This window comes from Bubalus kerabau, chromosome 9, assembly GCF_029407905.1.
Source record: "Bubalus kerabau isolate K-KA32 ecotype Philippines breed swamp buffalo chromosome 9, PCC_UOA_SB_1v2, whole genome shotgun sequence".
Lineage (NCBI taxonomy): Eukaryota > Metazoa > Chordata > Mammalia > Artiodactyla > Bovidae > Bubalus > Bubalus kerabau.
This window is the reverse complement of record NC_073632.1, coordinates 68,690,988-68,712,390: the sequence shown is the minus strand read 5'-3', so window position 1 is coordinate 68,712,390 and position 21,403 is coordinate 68,690,988. Positions and strand designations below refer to the sequence as shown.

The 21,403-nt window shown below is 42.2% G+C and overlaps 2 protein-coding genes and 1 long non-coding RNA gene across 5 annotated transcripts in view; 1 reads left to right on the top strand and 2 right to left on the bottom strand.

Annotated features, from left to right (window-relative positions):
- Positions 1–356, bottom strand: part of UBE2J1 (ubiquitin conjugating enzyme E2 J1) — a 28,473-nt gene extending 28,117 nt beyond the window's left edge. Inside the window, exon 1 of the mRNA XM_055535504.1 lies at positions 85–356. Within this exon, the coding sequence (XP_055391479.1) occupies positions 85–115 (31 nt within the window). The 5' untranslated portion in view covers positions 116–356. The remainder of the gene's footprint in view (positions 1–84) is intronic.
- Positions 357–1,521: 1,165 nt separating this feature from the next.
- Positions 1,522–2,722, top strand: LOC129619408 (uncharacterized). Its single transcript, XR_008697866.1, has 2 exons — positions 1,522–1,710; positions 2,339–2,722. It is a non-coding gene; the product is annotated as an uncharacterized LOC129619408 (long non-coding RNA).
- Positions 2,723–12,460: 9,738 nt separating this feature from the next.
- RRAGD (Ras related GTP binding D) overlaps positions 12,461–21,403 on the bottom strand; it is a 38,114-nt gene continuing 29,171 nt past the window's right edge. For all 3 annotated transcript variants that reach the window (XM_055535500.1, XM_055535502.1, XM_055535503.1), the window contains exon 7: positions 12,461–15,356. In XM_055535500.1, the coding sequence (XP_055391475.1) occupies positions 15,205–15,356 (152 nt within the window). In that variant the 3' untranslated portion in view covers positions 12,461–15,204. The remainder of the gene's footprint in view (positions 15,357–21,403) is intronic.

Here is a 21,403-nt window from a genome sequence, read left to right as displayed (position 1 = left end):
CGTGGCGCGGGTCCCCGGGGTCCGGGGTCACTCCCCCATCGCGCTCACCGTGCGGCACCGCCCCCCGCCCACAGCCCCGCTCACCCGGACTCTTCAGGTTGTAGCGGGTCTCCATGGCGGGTGGCTGGCCCGGCTCCAGCCTCCCGGCCCGCGCCGCCGTCGCCGCCTCTCCGCGCCGCCGCCTCCCGCGTCTCAACTCGGTTCGGGCCGACCGGGTCTGGCCGAGGAGCCTCCGCGGTGGCCGCCCCGCCCAGGCCGGGACTGCGGGCGGGGCGGGAGGGCGCGCGCTCCGCGGTGGCGCCGCCTCCTCCGCTGCTCCCCCGCCTCCCAGAGGGCCGGGCAGGCGCCGGCGCCGGCCGGGGTGTCGCTGAAGCCGCGGCTGGGCTGGAGGTCAGCCTCCTCGTCTGGCCGCGGGCCCAAAGCCGCCGCGGCCGCCCGGCCTGCGTCACCCTCCCTCGCCCAGGTTTTGTGAAGTTGTCCTGACGTGGCAGTCACTTCGTGGCGGGGGCGCGGCTCGGCCACTGGTCACTTCCCCGGTCCCGCGAAGCGCACTCCCGGATCTGCAGGAGTGGGCGGCGCTCCGGTCTTACCCTTGCCCAGACCCACCCAGGCTCCCCAGGCGCTTGCGGGACTCCCAGCGCAAAGGCGCTGCCCGAAACGCCCCGATCGTCCTCGCCGCGGGCGTATCTGGGCCCAGGTCCTCAAGACCGGTTCAGAGCCACCCCGGCCCGGCGCCCGTGTGGCCCGGCTACTGCCAAGTGCTTTGTTTTCAGATCGGTAGCTGTTTGGGGTGGAAACAGTTAAGCAGGAAAGGAGAAATCCAGAGATAAGAGAATGTGAAGGGTTTTTATAGCATTTTTCCCCCCCAGACAAATGTGCTTGGGTGCAAGGCAGTTAGTTAAGCATTTGGGGAGATTTTTTTAAAAAAGAATTGAATTGGGTTCGGAAGCATACATATATGAAAGGTATCCCCTCAAAGAACACATTTCAGGGTTCATTGTATAAACTGACGTCACAAAAAAAGACTTAAAAAGGGACAAGGATTTAGAAAAAGAGGGGAGATTGGGACGATGGAAAGGATGAAGAGGGAAAGAATTCCATGTGGAATGAAGAGGATTAATCAGGTTGGGTAACTTTTATTTTGTTATATAAAAATAGAAAACTTTCTTTTTGAAAGGTAACAATATGCCACCCCAAAATATGCCTCTTTGGCATAAGGATTATCTTGAACTGGATATTTTTGAGAAAGAGCAGGCACAAGAGAATCTCTGAAAACAGAGTAGAATTTACCGTTTCCTGCTGCTGCTGCTGCTAAGTCACTTCAGTCGTGTCCGACTCTGTGCGACCCCATAGACGGCAGCCCACCAGGCTCCCCCGTCCCTGGGGGTCGCAGAGTCTGATACGACTGAGCGACTGAATTGAACTGAAGGGAAATTCACGTTTTTTAAAACACATTTTTTTTTTGCTGTGCTGTGCTTAGTTGCTTAGTTGTGTCTTCTTGCGACCCCATGGACTCTTTGCAACCCCGTGGACTGTAGCCCCCCAGGCTCCTCTGTCCATAGGGATTTGCCAGGCAAGAATACCAGAGAGAGTTGCCATACCCTCCTCCGGGGGATCTTCCTAACCCAGGGATCTAATCCAGGCCTTCTGCATTGCAGGTGTGTTCTTTATGGCCTGAGCCACTAGTGTCTGAGAAAGTTGATGGAGGAGGTACTAACAAATCTTCGAAACAACCTTTACCCGTTTCCCTGTGCCCTTTCATTACTGGCCTCCTTCAATCCCCCTACAGCTTTCTTCTGTCTTTAGCTGAAGATACTATTATTCTTTGGTAGTGACTCAGGGAGTTACTCAGCTTGTTTCTTCTTTTATTCATTTGTTGCAAGGGGTTTCAGCCAAGAACTCATAAGGGAAAAGTTGTGCCTTTTCACTGGTGGTGACATGAGTTATTTATACCCATTTTACAGATGAAGACAATTGAGGTCTCAGAGAACTCAAGCTTAAATTCTTCGTGTTTTCAACTACATTAAAAGTTCTTATCTGTGGCCCCCAAAAATATTGCCTACCATTTCAGTAAACAAAGGATGTCTGCCTGCCATCAGCTGTGGCAGTTGCCCATTGAAGGTACACGCTGAAGGGAATTCAGGATAAAGTAAAACAGGATACTGGCCCTAGAGAGTGGACAGAATAATTTCAGAGTCCAGACTCTTGCATCTTCTCATAGGTAGAAAAGTACTAAAATTATTAACTTGAGATACCTGTATTTTTGTGATTAACAGTAATCTTTTGATGTTCAATTACATGTTTTTTTACATTTTTTGTTTGGTTGGTTTTTTCCCAGCAAGAACTCCTGTATATCCTGGCTCCTCTCTTACCAATTTGGAATGACTCCTCAGAGATACCTGAGAGGCAGCATCCTAGGCTAAAGTCCTCAGGCCACCAAATAAAACAGAATTCTCAACATTTAGAATGTGCATTTTTTTCCAGTTGACATATCTTTCTGACATATTATTTTTTATCATATTGATAAAAAGAAGTTTTTTAGATTTTTATTAATTTCTTGATTTGAATACCTTGAAATCCAATTTACAAAGGTTCTTCAAGTTTCATTGACTTACATTCAAGGCTACTTATCTAGAAAGTGGAAGGACCCTGATTCAAGTCCAGGTCTTCTGACTCTGAAACTGGGATTGTTTTCACTGCAATAAAAAGGAATCAAGCTGTCTTTCTTGTCTTATATTCATGTAAAGCCTTTCTTCCCTGTCATTTGAAAAGAGGAACATGCTTCTTAGAACCTCAGAGGTATTCTTGAACTGCTGTCGATTGCAAGTTCATGTGCCCGACAGTGAGGCCAAACAAACCAAAACGTCAGAGTTTGGAGCAGAGAACAGTTCACTGCAAGGGCCAAGCTAAGAGAGTGAGTGGCTCCTGCTCAAAAAAACATGAATTCCCAGATGATTTTCTGGTGAGTTTTAGGGCTCCCAGGTGTGTGACTTTCTTCTGATTGGTTGGTGGTGAGGTAACAAGGTGGTGCACCAGGAATCTTGTGCTCAGCCTGAAGTTACCCTGCTTATTTGACTTATATGCAGAGTACATCATGAGAAACGCTGGGCTGGATGAAGCACAAGCTGGAATCAAGATTGCCGGGAGAAATATCAATAACCTCAGATATGTAGATGACACCACCCTTATGGCAGAAAGTGAAGAGGAACTAAAATGCCTCTTGATGAAAGTGAAAGAGGAGAGTGAAAAAGTTGGCTTAGAACTCAACATTCAGAAAACTAAGATCATAGCATGTGGTTCTATCACTTCATGGCAAATAGATGGGGAAACAATGGAAAGAGTGAGAGACTGTATTTTGGGGGGCTCCAAAATCACTGCAGATGGTGACTGCAGCCATGAAATCAAAAGACGCTTCTTGGAAGAAAAGTTATGACCAACTTAGACAGCATATTAAAAAGCAGAGACATTACTTTGCCAACAAAGGTCCGTCTAGTCAAAGCTATGGTTTTTCCAGTAGTCATGTGTGGGTGTGAGAGTTGAACTATAAAGAAAGCTGAGCACCAAAGAATTGATGCTTTTGAACTGCGGTGTTGGAGAAGACTCTTGAGAGTCCCTTGGACAGCAAGGCGATCCAACCAGTCCATGCTAAAGGAAATCAGTCCTGAATATTCATTGGAAGGACTGATGCTGAAGCTGAAACTCCAATACTTTGGCCACCTGATGCAAAGAACTGACTCATTGGAAAAATACTCTGATGCTGGGAAAGATTGAGGGAGGGAGGAGAAGGGGACGACAGAGGATGAGATGGTTGGATGGCATCACTGACTCAATGGACATGAATTTGAGGAAACTTCAGGAGTTGGTGATGGACAGGGAGGCCTGGCGTGCTGCAGTCCATGGGGTAGTGAAGAATTGGACATGGCTGATGGACTGAACTGACTGACTGAAGTTACCATCCTCCACCTGAGTGGGGCGCCTTAGTTCCTATAGAAAGAGATATATTGTTTTATATATCTCCTTTGAGGAGGAACTAGAACTCTGATTTCTGGCTGCACTGTTATTTCTTGAGTGTTTTTCCTTTGTTTCTTCATTCCATCACTTCCCATATTAGTAACTGTTTGAATCTGCCCTTAGAATTTTTTTTCTTCTGACCACACTGCTGGGCATGCGGGATCTTATTTCCCAGACCAGGGATGGAACCGGAGCCCCCTGCAGTAGAAGCACAGGGGTCCTAACCACTAGACCACCAGGGAATTCCTGAAATGTTTTTTTCCTGGTCATAAAAGTAATAACATGATTGTTGTTCAATATTGGAATATGAATAAAATACAACTCTCCTATAGTTCACCTGTTCAGAAATGACCATGATTAACACTGTAGTTACCTTTAGCCTTTGTTTAGGAAGCATAGGTATAATACAGTTGAAATTCTATTGTTTAATTTTTTATGCTAAAAATATCTGTCATCAGCTAACTGAATTACTTGTTTTGGAAGCAGCACTGCTATTATAACTTGTATAGTTAAAAAAGAAATGGCAGGCCCAAAATGGAGTCACTTGTGTTAAGCCCCCCATCAGCAAACCAATATTCAATACCCAACCTAATTGCAGTTACAACCTCCTCCAAGAATGCATTCTTAACTGGTCAGCCTGGAATTTTCTGGGCAGCACCAATGAGGTAACCTTCCACATAGTCCCCTGCCATACCAATAGGTAGGTTATCTAAAACTGAAACGATGCACTCGTTCCCCAGTTCTGCCTATTAAGGCTTTCCATTTTGTACAGCTCCTTGGAACTCCTTTCTGCTTCCTACTGCCCAATTCATGAATCATTCAATAAAGCCAATTAGATCTTTAAAATTTAACTTAGTTGAATTAAGAGTTTGAACTGACAAATTTTATGTCAGTGTCTTCCTAGTATATAATGCAAATTGAAAAAAATCTCAAAAAGCCATATATGGACTTTATTATAAACATTTTATTAATTAGTTTGAATAGTTTGTGAGGTTTTGATTTCTCATTAAAAAAAAAAAGAACCTGCCGTAGATTTTCCAATTTTCTTCCCCCCAGGATTTCCCCTTTGTAGTGGTTAATATGGTACTAATTTGCTGGCTGGTATTAATGTTAGGAGATGTTGGTCGTTATCAGGGGCACTCGTTTAAACTCTGGTTACCTAAAAAAAAAAGTCAGCCAGAAAGGAGTTCTTGGTTGCTTTCATGCCTCACCTTACTGCACTGCAGGCATAATGGTTTTGTTTTTGTCTACCATCTGGTGGCCATTTGAGGGATCCAGGAGAAAACGGCTTGTTTTTTCTTTCTTAATTTCTGCTATAGTCAAAATATGTCTTCCCTGCTCATTCTATGTGAACACTTTTCATCCACCAGATGACTTGTACCACATTTCAAGAAGTTTTCCCTGGGACTTTCCTGAGGGTCCAGTGGCCAACACTCTGCATTCCCAGTGCAGGGGGCCTGGAACTAGATTTCGGATACCTCAACTAAATTTCCTGCATGTTGCATCTGAAGATCCTGTGTCTTGCAACTAAGACCCGGCGCAGCCAAGTAAATATAGAAAAAAAGTTTTCCCCATTATTAAGCAAAGAAACATTTTCTAATAGTTGTTTGCAACGTTATTAAAATCATTTTTACTATGACTTTCTTAAAAATCATGTCTTTTCTTGAAAACCTAATTTGCTACTGTATCTTTGAATTTATCTGATTACCCACCCCCCCCCACGAACTACAGCTTCTGATATTAGGGATGAGGAAAAGCAAACCTGCTTAGTATTGTGCTTTTGCTTTATTTGCATGATTGCATTTCTTCTTTTTTAAAAATAAAGGTGCTTTTAGAAATAGCAACAAAAATGACAATACTTTATTTCTTACGCCTTAGTTTTGATGAACTGATGAGTTTGACATGAGATCTTTCATTTGCTAAACTTGGCTCTACAGGAAACACCTGCAACTAAGATAAAACTGGTGTTCATGGGTGAGAGGTGCTTCATGACGGCAGCTGGAGAGCCAGGCACAGCCGTGTTTCCTCCCTCGCACCTTGAGTCCTTTCCTAATAGCTCTTTGGGCCCTGTCCCTCTGCCACTCAGTCTGTGCCTTTTTATCTTGTGTCCCCATATCCTGTTGCCCCCAGTTTGGCATTCTCTGGACTCCTTTTAGCCACTTGCTGAGGGATAACACTTGGTCAGCTACAGATCAGTCAGAACAGCTGAAAACTCTGCTCTCTACAGTCACAGAATTTTCAGTTCCTATTCATTAGGAAAATGCAAAATGACCAAAAAACCACCCCACTATCAAAAGTTCAATACTTTTAAATAAAATTGTGTTTTATTTACCACTATAGCATCCACAAACTTTCCAAAAAAATCACAGTCCATAGATGTGTGAAACATTCTATTGATGATGCTCAAGGCATACAGGAATTATGGAACTCAAAGTAATTCTACAGCCACAGAACATTAGACAATATTATCGCCTTTAGAACAACCTTACCTGCTTCCTGGTAAAATTCTCTTTACAATTATAGGCAAATTTTGAATAATAACCAAGTCATCCACCTCTTAAAAAAAAAAAAAAGTGGTCCTGGACTTCCCTACAATGTATTCTTTCATCATAAAATAACCAAAAGGTATGGGTATCCCATACTTTGCCTTATCGCATCTTGTGAGAAAACATCTGGGCCAGTCTGACTTCCCCAGAAGCTGAAGTGGGCTTTAGGTGCAAATGTTCTTAAATGGAAATATACACCATATATGCCAGGATAGAAAGCAAACTTTCCCCCAAAATATCATTCTTCAGAAGACAGTTGCCTTATATTTTGTCTTTGTCCTTTTTAAAGAAAATACTCCAAGAAGACACTATCCCTTGAAAGGACCTCAAGCGATGAGACAAATTTCTTATATATTTTTATCAAATTTCTTATAAAGGCCACCTAGTGGAATCAGGGGAAAATGGTGAAGACATATTTATTAATTATTCTGAGGTTATGACCTCAGAGAACAAGCACTGGAAATCATTAGTAGTAAGCTTCTTACAAAGGTATTAGAAATATAAGAATATCTATTTGTGGAGATTGTGAATATGCGAGGGAACAAAACACCTGTCCTTTGTTTAACAAATGGCTCCTGAGATGCAGTAAAATCTCCACTGACAGCAAAAGTGAGATTTTTCTGATCCACACAGCTGAAAGCCTGGATCGAATGAAAGGAAAATTAAAGAACTTCCTCAGAATTTCCCTACATTTGTTAAGATCTTAAAATTAAAAGAGAGAAGGAAAATATTTTAGGTTAGAAAGAAAATCCTTAGGTATCTTTGATCTTCTCAGTGGGTTTCTTCTAGCAGTGCTTACAAATGGCAGGCCATGACCCAAGAGTGGATTGTGAGATCTTTTTTTGTATAAAGGAAAGAGAAAAACACTAGAATGCCTTGGAAGTAGACAGGATAGTACTTAATGAGAGGTTTTTAAAAAGTAATATCTGCAAGTATGAGGGCATGATAGTTTGCAATGTGAAATTGTATTTATTGTGTCTCAGAGTAAAAAGTTAAAAATGGATTTCATAAAGGGTTAACTCCTACAGTTCTGTCCTATGGCAGTTTTAAGCATCCCATTCAAACATTGCTTTGGGTATGAATTCACAAGGTCATTCTGCTTTTTAAAATAGTTTCAAGATTGAACACTGAGGACCAAACTCCATCTCAGCTTTAACTGTAAATCATTTATTGAAACTAAAAAGCATAATATTCTATAAAGACTGCTGAGGGTGCAGGTTCAATCCCTGGTTGGGGAGCTAAGATCTCACAAGCCACACAGTGCGGCCAAATAAATGAATAAAAAGCTCTGTATTAGCCTTATTTCCTATATCAGCGTTGCCTCACATCTTCCACTGTAACTCATATCAACATATTAGGAGGATATAAACATCACCTTGGCCAGCACTCACAGTTCCTGGTATAAAAGATTGAAAAGCTCTGTATTATAAACATTTTATTAAAATAAAAGTTTTGTTTTAATAAATAAAAAAAGAAAACTTTATTAAAGTAAAAAATTAAAGTTTATCTGTAAGATAAACTCTTTATTAAATCTAATTTGGAAATCATATTGACTTTGCATGTGGATTAAGTTAGAAAAGTGTGAACATTAAAGTAACACAACACAGTTTTAAGATAATGTACCTCTTTTCTCAATTACAAGGAAAGGCACTACTTCAGTAAACATTTTTACTTTCACATTCTTTCTTATATTTACTGGGTTGGCTAAAGTTTGTTCAGGAACCTGAACAAAGTTTTTGGCCAACATAATAGTTACAGTAGATTAATGATTTATTATGTTAATAATATATTAAGTATCACTATTGGTCGGATCTTAGAAGAACAACTCAACTTCTCAGATGCTGATTATGGCCCTCCATGGTCTTTGCTGGAGAATATAAGATTCAATACAACTGAGGTTGCAAATACTGATATCTGAAGGGCCTAAAACTGGTTTATTTTCTATTATTTTCAGATATCAAAATCCTTGCATCGTCAGTGTCTGTCTCTGAGCTATTTTACTAAGCACAAGGTCTGGCATGTAATAGATATCCTATCAATTATTGTTGAATGAAAGAAAATTATATCTCAGAAAATGACTGATAAAGGAATGGGCCACCAGAGCAGCTCTGTTGAGGGAGAAGGAACCAAGGCTGGAGTAGGGGTCTGGACTGGGCAGACAGGGTCTTGCAAATGTCATTGAGGAGTTTGAGAGCTATTTGTAGTAGAAACCTACAAAGGGTGTTAATGAGCAAGCGGTGATGTGGTCCGAAGAATGGTTAGGTGGTCAGTCCAGGTCTGGTGTGGAGAATGGAACGGATGGATGGCTGAGGCGGAGGGACACTGGGAGAGGATACTGAAATTCAAATATGAGGAGAAGGTGGTCTTGACCAGGATACTGGAGGGAGGTGGAGAGGAGAGACCCGGGAGACCTTTGTAAGGCTGAGCTGAAGGGACTCGGGGATTGCCTGGAGTGAGCCGGAGGCAAGAGTCAAGACTGAGGTTCAAGCAGTGTGCTTGGTGGTCCCTCAGATCTCTCTTCAATAATTGGACAGAACGGACCCAGGGATGCCCTTTGCTCCAGCCTCCAACCTCTTCCAGTCGCAACCTTCGGAATCAGCCATTCAGTTACCCTGAGCCTCCAGGGCCTGCCAACACCATTTTCTGAGCTTAGTTCTTCATTACCAATTAGCTGTGAGCTCCCAGATTCATCAGAGTTGTTATACCAAGATGGAGGCCACCATCAGCCTCTTGGTCAACATGCCTTTGCAGAACTCCCACACCTCCCTCTCTGTGGGCTCTTTTGAATGGTGACGATGCGGCTCTGGTGGGCGAGGGTCATTCTTCCACAAACTATTCAAGAAGAGGTACCAAGTACCTCTTAAAAGGCAAAACAGGTACAATGGCTGGACCCACTTCCGGGAGGTGCAAAAGCCTCCCCAGGATGAGGGTGGGTAAAACCCAGGAGCCTAGATAGCTACCATTCTCATGGAAAAGGAACTGCCTCAAGCCCTTTTGGGTCTGCATGCCCTGGGTTCTGCCCCCATTTCCGGATATGCAGGTGAAACTCATCAAGAAGTCAGCAACCACGTGACTGACCTCCCCAGACTGGCTGGTTCCCAGGCTGGGCTGGTGAGCATCTCTTGGAAAGATTCACCCTCCAAGCAGAACTAGGAGCCTCCAGAGTCCATCTGACTTTGAGGAGGCCCTCTGGTGTTAGGGGTTCTTCCTGCAGCTATTTGGCAGCTTTCTAACCACCCTGGAGCAATCTCCCAAGCCTCAGACCAAATGGAAACAATAAAGCTTTTTGTGGAAAAAAAGAGAGACCCAAGTTTCTGGCAGGGAAGGGAGGAGGATGGTCACATCATCACAGGGAGACAAGATTTAGTAAAGAAAGAAGCCAGTTCATTTTGGACATGTTAGATTTGAGGTTCCTCTTATAGAAGAGTCCAACAAGGTTACGTTAGTGGCAATTTTAAATACAGGTCTGAAGGATTAGGGTTGAAATGTATCTTTTAGAATTTTCATCCAGATCAGTGTTTTAAGTTGTTATACTACAAAATCAAGGTAAAGATTGAATACAGCTAAGATCAAAGGCTTATTCTCTCTTGATTTTCTTAGAGCTTGATATACTATTGCTTCTTAAAAAATCAACAGGCTTGTGGATTCCCTGGTGGTCCAGTGGTTAGACTAGTGCTTTTATTAATGTGGCCCAGGTTCAATCCCTGGTCAAGGATCCCACAAGCCTTGCACACAGCTCCCCCCACCGCAAAAAAAAGAAAAAAAAATCAAATGGCTATAAAAAGTATTTACATTTTCTGATATTTAAATGCTGTTAATATTATTTTTGGCATTAGAATTATTTAATGGATTAGGAAGAAAAAAAGCATCTTTGTTGAGCTTCTCCTTCAGGTGAAGCACACTAGAAGACTGTACCTATTGATTCTTGTATATATAAACGCCTCAGCATGTCAGTCTTCATAAGCCCATGCAGCAGAAACCTGAACTTCAAGTCCCTCTCTATTCATGAAAGCAGGGAATTTTTTTTTTTTTTTTTTTGGCCTCTTGGCATGTAAGTGTAATTAGTGTTAGTTGCTCAGTCATGCCCGACTCTTTGCGACCCCATGGACTGCAGCACACCAGGCTCCTCGGTCCATGAGATTTTCCAGGAAAGGATACTGGAGTGGGTTGCCATTTCCTTCTCCAGAGGATCTTCCCAACCCAGGGATCGAACCCGGGTTTCCTGCACTGCAGGCAGATTCCTTACCGACTGAGCTACAAGGGAAGCCCTTAATTCCCCGACAAGAGATGGAAACTCTGCCCACTGCACCGGAAGCACAGAGTCCTAACCACTGGACCGTCAGGGAATTCCCAAAAGGAGGGCATTTTAAGGGACATTTGGTGAGGTACTTAGAGCAGTAGTTGACAGAGTGGATTCCTAGGTCAGACTCCAGGCCTCGTGCCTTACTAGCAGTATCTTAACCAAGTCATTGCATCTCTTTGGCCCCAGTTGCCTCAACTGTAAAATAGAGTAACAGTACCCACTTCTTGGCTTTATGAGGGTAATTATGTAAAACACTTAAGAGCATTGCACGGCATATTGTGTGCACTCATTATCTACTCCTATATCATAATGTTAAGGACAACATTTTCTTTCCCCTATACTCAATATCACCACTGATTAAAAATCTTGGAAGTAGTTATTTCAGATTAGATTTTCCAATCAGAAACAGGATTTCATATATAACATCTTATGCTAGCCTATTCATAGAACTCTTGAGTGGACCTGTAAAGTCATTATACAGCGGAATCTTACTAAGAATCAAAACGTGGACTGTTAGGTAAAGAATTTTTAGATGGCTGGGGATTAGGGCCAAAGCAGCAAGAATCAAAATCTTTAAGTTTACTGAATTAAGTTCTATAGCCAAAACAAGCACATCCCCATCAAAAGTATGGAGAGATGAAAGTGAAGTCACTCAGTCATGTCCGGCTCTTTGCGACCCCAGGGACTGGAGCCTACCAGGCTCTTCCATCCATGGAATTTTCCAGGCAAGAGTACTGGAGTGGGTTGCCATTTCCTTCTCCAGGGTATCTTTCCAACCCAGGGATGGAACCTACACCTAAGTCTCCTGCATTGCAGGCAGACACTTTACCATCTGAGCCACCTGGGCAGCCCCATGGAGAGAGGAGTTTAAAAAAAAAAAATGTAAATCCAACTTTAAATAGAGAAATTTATCCTCATTTCCCTAATATGAGAGCTGGTTAATTAGGACAAACACATTTATCTAACAAAACCAATAGGTCTGATGAAGCAGTGATATGCATGCACAGTATATACAACCTCACAAACGTGAAAGACCATGCTTCCTTTTCAGGAAAGAGACCATTCTGATCCCAGAAAGATTAGTTATGAATATGCCTGAAATAAAATGAGATCCTTACCAAATCATGAGCACATGACACATGCTTTTAAACTGGCAGCTAATATTCTTGAAAGCAATGGTTTAACAATGGTTATAAATAACATACTGCTCAAATAAAACATAATACTGAATTTTATTGTTGTTTAGTCACTTGTATATATAAAGTCATGTATGACTCTTTTGTAATGCTATGGACTGTAGCCAGCCAGGCTCCTCTGTCCATGGGATTTCCCAGGAAAGAATACTGGAGTGGATTGCCATTTCCTTCTGCAGGGGATCTTCCCGACCCAAGGATCAAACCCGAGTCTCCTGTGTTGGCAGGCGGATTCTTTACCACTGAGCCACCAGGGAAGCCCAATGAATATTATACTTGATTACAAATTACATCCAGTCTGTGTGAATTGAATGTATACCATACTTTAATAATCAAGACAATTCAGCTGTTTTTCTTGAATATATTTCAGAGTTCGCATATAACCCGTACATAACAATATTGCTGTGTTTTTATTTATTTTATATTTAAGGGTCCAAAATATATTATATTCACAAAATAGTACTGTCTGTGAATGTCAACCATTTTTTAATGTCTATTCCATCAGAAATACACCACTCTAAAAAAAAAAAAAGAAATATGCCACTCTGGCTATATATGCTAATCTATATTACTGAAACTAAACAAAGATGATAATTCAGAGTCTCACCCCTACATGTAAGTTCTAATTGCCCTGAAAACCTCTAGGTCAAGTTCTCAACCTTTGAAAATGAGCAGAAATATTCCAGAGCAGTCACCGTAGCCGTGTATTTGAGCTTCATATTTACACATTATTTTGTATACTTATATGTATTTATAGCCGTGGATTTGAGACGTGAAAGTGATCACACACAAGAAAGCTAAGTCCCGTATCAAAAACAAGTGAAAAAGGAATTGAAGAGATTTTGTGATTCCAGTAGCACAGACTTCAGAAACTGAATGCTTAGACGTAACTCCTACATTTTCTTTAACTAAGAGGTCATCGCCATGCTGACGGCTTTGAGGCAGTAGTCTATATATCAGTGTCATTAATCAAAGAGTGCACTTACTACCATGAACTTGGGTCTGATGCCATAGCATTAACTTTGCCTTTCCCTCAAAGAATCATTTGCTCTTGAAGTAGTAGGCATTTAAGGCACATTTAACAAAACCTATCATATACCCAGCTTAAATGGAAGCTCCACCTAGTTACAATATTATATATACCTAAGTAACATGTGATTTACCAGTTAGGCAAATGTCTCTATCTTGAGGATAAAGTTGTTTTAGAAAAGTGATTCTGTATTTGCGTATTCAGAAAGAAACACTGTGTAAAAAGTATTAAAGAATTAGATTTGTAAGAATAGCCTCCAGGTACCATGCTGGCAAAGGCCCAACAGGTTATAGGTTTGGAAATTAGGAAAAAAGACTTCCCTGGAGCCCTGGGATCCTACACAGTGCTTCTGAGCAGGAATCATGAGGAAGGGAGTTAGGGCACCTTCATGATTTTTACAAATTTCCTTCCAAAATGCACAGATCCTTGGGAGGGCTCAAGCCTTAAATCAGCTACCACCTTAAATTGCAGTTTCCAGCCTCAAAGGAATAGGACTTGGGAAGAATGGACGAGGAGAGGGTAGAAAGAAGCCACGGACAGTCTCACGGAAAAGTTGCTTTAGGAACTATCCATTTTTGCTAGGATCAGCATTGCTATCCCTACAAGGCTCTGCTAAAAATATATACATATGAATATTTTCTAATACTCGCCAACATGCTTTAGGGCACTGAGCCTTGGGATGGACCTAGAATTATCTACTTGGAATGGTTTGGGATGGGGGTAGATTTAGAATCTCTTCACTTGCTGTTGGTCTAACGTAAACATAAGAGGAAGAATTTCATAGAAACAGACACATAGCTAACTATAATCCCTCCTCTGGTCACCCTCGCCCACTGCCCTTCAGCAGTTTTCAGGACGGCTTTTTTAGCCATGCAGAGCATGCTGCTGGCGAGCTGAGCCCTAGTTCAGTCGTAAGGTGGGGACAAGCAGAGTCCATGAGGCACACTGTCACAGCTGAGGAGACTCAGAGGTGACAAAGGAGCCCACCAGGATTCAGTTCTGTGGCAGAGAACTGAAATATTGCCTGTGGTTGTGGAGCAATGTAAAAAAAAAGAAAGAAAGAAACTGGTCCTAAATAAACATTTGGATTCTTGCATGGCAAGAGGCCCATTCCACAGAGGCGAAAAATTGTATAGGATATATTTTTAAATCTGCAATTGCCAGTCACCTCCATTTGGGAAACCATGTAGCTTCTGATATTACTTTAGCCTGGGTGGCAGGTACAGAAAAGCCTTCAGAAACTCTGCAATTCAGCAACATTCCAATTTCTTTCCAGTGATCGGCACCATTTTGGAAAGATGGTCCCAAAGGACAACAATAACACAGCAGAAAGAAATAACCTCTCTGTATAAAATGATTTTAGAGATGTCTGTTGAGGTAAAGAGTTTTATAAAAACTGTCAGGTAGGGAAGCACTCTCACAGCTATAGAAATGTTTAGATAAGTTCAGTCTAGTTTGGTGCTAATATTATTCTATAAAACTTCTATTTATATCTGTTATAAACAGGGGACAGGTCTTATTGCTCCTGGAGCTTGCTGCCCCAAGCTGTTCCTCCATGGAAAAATGATTTTTCTCAACAATTGGTAGCAAAGATTCTCATGCTTAAAAAAGTCATTGCTTATCCATCACTTTTTGATTAATTTCCATTTGCCCCATAGATACGGACTCAGTATGCATGTCCTAGACACCAAGGACAGAACAAAGCTTAGAAAAGTTGTTTTATCAAAGTTTAGTTTCATGAGAAAAAGAAAACATGAAAAAGTGCAAAATATATACAGTTCCTGGCAGTATGCACACAGGATTTTTTCTGACTACAGACCATAAAAGTTTACATTTGTGTAATGAAGTTACAGTAGATTTCACTTCATTGTTAATATACAAGGTTTTGCTTCAAAGTGCTTACTTTATTTAAAAAAGAGAAGATTAAAAGAAAGGGTGGCAGGATTTTTTTTTTTACAACAAACGTATGTCATATGTCCCAATCTCCTTCTTCTTCTTGAGTTTTTTACAACAAACGTTATGTCTTGTGTCCCAATCTCCTTCCTCCTCTTCCTTTAGTGCAACACATAGCAGCAGCTTCAATGAAACGTCTGATTTCAAAAGATGTTCCTGAAACCTCACCTACAGCAGCACCCTAGGTGTCCCGTTGGGGGTGGCTCCTTTCTTCTTCTGCAGCCGATTCTGAACCTTTCGCGATTTCACTACTTTCATTCTCACCTCAAAAACTTCATGGATGGCCTTCCGGAAGCAATGAAAATTATAGTCAATCAGCCCTGGAGAAGAAAACAAAAAAATATTTCTAAGTGCCACCTAGAAGCCTTTTCAAGTCAGCCATAGTGAGGAAATGCCAGTAGGGGGCGGTAGAGGAGAAAACATAAGGTCCATAGACTTCCCTAGAAGGTCTGCAGCTGAGCTTCAGGAATTGCAGGTAAAGTCTTGTGAATATATATTTTTACAAAGGAAAGGTTCCAGAGTATATACCACATTTTCAAAAGTGTCTATGACCCCAAAGTTTTGAAGAAACAACTGAACTGCCCTTGTAAAAAATCTTTCAGAATTAAAAATTGTAAGAACAATTAAGATATACCTTCAGTGAAATATTTATTAGTATCTTTTCCCCAAAAGGCATTATTAAATTGACTCTGAATGGAGTCAGACTTGACTTGGAGGTTAGCTTACATCTCCAGGTCACAGTACCCATCAATCAATATTTACTGAAAAGATATTCAGGAAATATTTAAGCTACTGTCATAAGCCCCAGGGAAAACAAAGTCCCTGATTTCAGAGGGGTTATCATCGGCTCAGGTCACCTCGGAGCTGAGAAATTCAACAATCATTGACACTCTCAGTGTTTCAATGTTAAGTAAATTTTAAACGGTGAATAGTAAGGGAGAATTTTCTTGCGTTTTCAGAAATTAATGATACAAAAATAGAATAAAATATAATCCAAGTCCTGAGCACATTTCAGATCATCAGCACTAATATGTAAAAGTATTGGGAGCAGTATTATGTATATACCAGTTAGGATAAGGCAGTGGGTTCCTTTACTACCCCTGAAAGTGGAAGTGATAGTCGCTCAGTTGTGTCTAACTCTTTGCGACCCGTGGACTGTAGCCCGCTAGGCTCCCCTGACCATGGGATTCTCCAGGCAAGAATACTGGAGTGGGTTGCCATTCCCCTTTTCCAGGGGTCTTCCTGACCCAGGGGTCAGGAAGTTCAAAGTTTACTACCTTTAAACTTATTAAGATAACTAGCCCCCAGAATATTTCCATCCACTCAGGTGATGTTTCCAGATCCCCAACCCCCCCCCCCCCCACACACACACACACAAAAATAAATAAACACATAAAAATGGGGTTGGGATTCCAACCAAGGCAAGGAATGCTTCAAAACAGCCCGATAACTAACCACAAGTGCACACTAAGAAACTCCATTCTCAACTTCCAGGAGCAGGAAACCCTGAGTGGCGCCCTCTGCTGCTTCTGCAGTGACAGTGACCACAGTGCAACAAATCCAAGAGACCATTTCCTCAGGCAAGACAGGTGAGAAAGAGCGGGAGAGAAAGAAGTAAGCCCAGGTGTGGGCATTTCTTTTCTGCTGGAGGCTTTCTTTGGCACACAGACAGGTACTAGGGCTATGGGAATAAAAGCCTCTGAGAGTACCCCTCGTGATGGGGGATGCGAGCTGGTGGACAAAGTTGCCGTCTTGCATATCCAATGGGGGTGATTCTCAGTTTTTTTGCACACATAGCTTCTCCAAGATTCCCTGAGCAGAAGTGAGCATAAGGGAACTCCCTGGTGCACCAGCGGTTATGATCCTGCATGCCTCACGGTGTAGCCAAAGAAATAAAAGAAAAAAAATTAAAATAATAAAAAGCATTTTAAAAGTATTTTTTAAAAGAAGTGAGGATAAAGCTGCCACTGAAGATAGTGGTCAGAGGCAGTGGCTGAGAGGAGTTACCCCACGTCCAAGGCAAGGAGGGGCGGCTGTGCTTTGCTGGAGCGGCCATGAAGAGATACCCCACGCCCAAGGTAAGAGAAACCCAAGTAAGACGGTAGGTGCTGAGAGAGGGCATCAGAGGTCAGACAGACTGAAACCACAATCACAGACAACTAGCCAATCTGACACATGGACCACAGCCTTGTCTAACTCAATGAAACTAAGCCATGCTGTGTGGGGCCACCCAAGACGGACAGGTCACGGTGGAGAGGTCTGACAGAATGTGGTCCACTGGAGAAGAGAATGGCAAACCACTTCAGTATTCTTGCCTTGAGAACCGCATGAACAGTATGAAAAGGCAAAAAGATAGGACATTGAAAGATGAACTCCCCAGGTCAGTAGGTGCCCAATATGCTACTGGAGATCAGTGGAGAAACAACTCCAGAAAGATGGAGCCAAAGCAAAAACAATACCCAGTTATGGATGGGACTGGTGATAGAAACAAGATTCAATGCTGTAAAGAGCAATATTGCACAGGAACCTGGAATGTTAGGTCCATGAATCAAGGCAAATTGGAAGTGGTCAAACAGGAGATGGCAAGAGGGAACATTGACATTCTAGGAATCAGTGAACTAAGATAGACTGGAATGGGTGAATTTAACTCAGATGACCATTGTATCTACTACTGTGGGCAGGAATCCCTTAGAAGAAATGGAATAGTGATCACAGTCAACAAAAGAGTCCAAAATGGAGTACTTGGATGCAATCTCAAAAACGACAGAATGATCTCTGTTCGTTTCCAAGGCAAACCATTCAATATCACGGTAATCCAAGTCTATGCCCCAACCAGTAATGCTGAAGAAGCTGAAGTTGAACGGTTCTATGAAGACCTACAAGACCTGCTAGAACTATCACCCAAAAAAAGATGTCCTTTTCATTAGAGGGGACTGGAATGCAAAAGTAGGAAGCCAAGAAACACCTGGTTGCTGCTTCTGCTAAGTCACTTCAGTCGTGTCCAAATCTGTGCGACCCTATAGACGGCAGCCCACCAGGCTCCGCTGTCCCTAGGGTTCTCCAGGCAAGAACACTGGAGTGGGTTGCCATTTCCTTCTCCAATGCATGAAAGTGAAAAGTGAAAGTGAAGTCGTGTCCGACTCTTAACGATCACATGGACTGCAGCCCACCAGACTCCTCCATCCGTGGGATTTTCCAGGCAAGAGTACTGGAATGGGGTGCCATTGCCTTCTCCAAAGAAACACCTGGAGTAACAGGCAAATTTGGCCTTGGAATACGGAATGAAGCAGGGCAAAGGCTAATAGAGTTCTGCCAAGAGAACAAACTGGTCATAGCAAACACCTTCTTCCAACAACACAGGAGAAGACTCTACACATGGACATCACCAGATGGTCAACACTAAAATCAGACTGATTATATCCCTTGCAGGCAAAGATGGAGAAGCTCTATACAGTCAGCAAAAACAAGACTGGAAGTGGACTGTGGCTCAGATCATGAACTCCTTATTGCCAAATTCAGACTTAAGTTGAAGAAAGTGGGGAAAACCACTAAACCATTCACACATGACCTAAATCAAATCCCTTATGACTATACAGCGGAAGCGAGAAATAGATTTAGATCTATAGACAGAGTGCCTGATGAACTATGGATGGAGGCTCATTACACTGTACAGGAGACAGGGAGCAAGACCATCTCCAAGAAAAAGAAATGCAAAACAGCAAAATGGCTGTCTGGGGAGGCCTTATAAATAGCTGTGAAAAGAAGAGAAGCGCAAAGCAAAGGAGAAAAGGAAAGATATACCCATTTGAATGCAGAGTTCCAAAGACTAGCAAGGAGAGATAAGAAAGCCTTCCTCAGTGATCAATGCAAAGAAATAGAGGAAAACAATAGAATGGGAAAGACTAGAAATCTCTTCAAGAAAATTAGAGATACCAGGGAACATTTCATGCAAGGATGGGCTCAATAAAGGACAGAAATGGTATGGACCTAACAGAAATAGAAGATATTAAGAAGAGGTGGCAAGAATACACAGAAGAACTGTACAAAAAAGATCTTCACGACCCAAATAATCACGAAGGTGTGATCACTCACACTCACCTAGAGCCGGATATCCTGGAATGTGAAGTCAGGTGGGCCTTAGGAAGCATCACTATGAACAAAGCTAGTGGAGGCAATGAAATTCCAGTTGAGGTGTTTCAAATTCTAAAAGATGATGCTGTGAAAGTGCTGCACTCAATATGCCAGCAAATTTGGAAAACTCAGCAGTGGCCAGAGGACTGGAAAAGGTCAGTTTTCATTCCAATCCCAAAGAAAGGCAATGCCAAAGAATGCTCAAACTACCACACAATTGCACTCATCTCACACGCTAGTAAAGTAATGCTCAAAATTCTCCAACTCAGGCTTCAGCAATACATGAACCACGAACTTCCAGATGTTCAAGCTGGTTTTAGAAAAGGCAGAGGAACCAGAGATCAAATTGCCAACATCTGCTGGATCATCGAAAAAACAAGAGAGTTCCAGAAAAACATCTATTTCTGCTTTACTGACTATACCAAAACCTTTGACTGTGTGTATCACAAAAAACTGTGGAAAATTCTGAAAGAGATGGGAATACCAGGCCACCTCATCTGCCTCTTGAGAAACCTATATACAGGTCAGGAAGCAACAGTTAGAACTGGACATGGAACAACAGACTGGTTCCAAATAGGAAAAGGAGTACGTCAAGGCTGTATATTGTCACCCTGCTTATTTAACATATATACAGAGTACATCATGAGAAACGCTGAGCTGGATGAAGCACAAGCTGGAATCAAGATTGATGGGAGAAATATCAATAACCTCAGATATGCAGATGACACCACCCTTATGGCAGAAAGTGAAGAAGAACTAAAGAGCCTTTTGATGAAAGTGAAAGAGGAGAGTGAAAAAGTTGGCTTAAAGCTCAACATTCAGAAAACTAAGATATGGTATCCGGTCCCATCACTTCATGGGAACTAGATGGGGAAACAGTGGAAACAGTGTCAGACTTTATTTTTCTGGGCTCCAAAATCACTGCGGAAGGTGACTGCAGCCATGAAATTAAAAGATGCTTACTCCTTGGAAGGAAAGTTATGACCAACCTAGACAGCATATTAAAAAGCAGAGATATTACTTTGCCAACAAAGGTCCATCTAGTCAAGGCTATGGTTTTTCCAGTAGTCATGTATGGATTTGAGAGTTGGACTATAAACAAAGCTGAGCACAGAAGAATTGATGCTTTTGAACTGTGGTGTTGGAGAAGACTCTTGAGAGTCCCTTGGACTGCAAGGAGATCCAACCAGTCCATCAGTCCTGGGTGTTCATTGGAGGGACTGATGTTGAAGCTGAAACTCCAATACTTTGGCCACCTGATGCGGAGAGCTGACTTATTTGAAGAGACCCTGATGCTGGGAAAGATTGAGGGCAGGAGAGGGGGACAACAGAGGATGAGATGCTGGATGGCATCACCGACACAATGGACATGGGTTTGGGTGGACTCCGGGAGTTGGTGATGGACAGGGAGGCCTGGCGTGCTGCGGTTCATGGGGTCGCAAAGAGTCAGACACGACTGAGCGACTGAACTGAAACTGAGGACAGTTTTCCTCCCTCCCTCCTCTACTTCCCCACTTCCTCACTTTTATTTCTTGGAACCATTTTCCAAATAAAACATGAACTTCCAAAAAAGAAAGAAACATGGACCAAAGACATGATTTTATTTAGTGAGAGTTTGAGTAAGATATGTGAGAGCCACCTCAAAACTCTCTACCTATGTGTACAACTAACGGCCTTAGGCAGAAAGCTTAGCTAAAGGGCTTTGGCTCAATGAGAACTCTAGGAAATTTCAGAGAGAGACTACTGATGATTCCTGACACCTGTCAACTTATTCATCTGTGCACGTTTAAAACATAACAGTAATCTTGCTGCATTTGGAGTTTTAAAAGTGAAAATTCACAACTGAGGTTTTTAAAGGAACTGTATACAACAAGTGCTGTTTATTTCAATCTTTTGTAAAAGGCAGTTGAAAAATATAGGAACAGAGACATGAACAGAATAAGCACTATCTTCACCACCATACAAAGTTAAGGGATGGTCCCACATCCTTCTATAGGTTCAGTGATTCTGCACATTAAAAGCATCCTGGAAATTTTTATAAAATGAACGAACTCCAGGCTCTTCTCCCAGGAACTCCATTCTAGTTGTTCAGTAGTGGGCCTAGATGGCTGTATTTTTTAACTACCTTCCTTTCCAAGAATCCCACTTCTGCTTTCCATCCTCCCCTTTCTGCCAGAGCAGTCAAAGATGATCCGAGAAAATGCAGACAGAAACCAACATAAGGACAGATCAATCA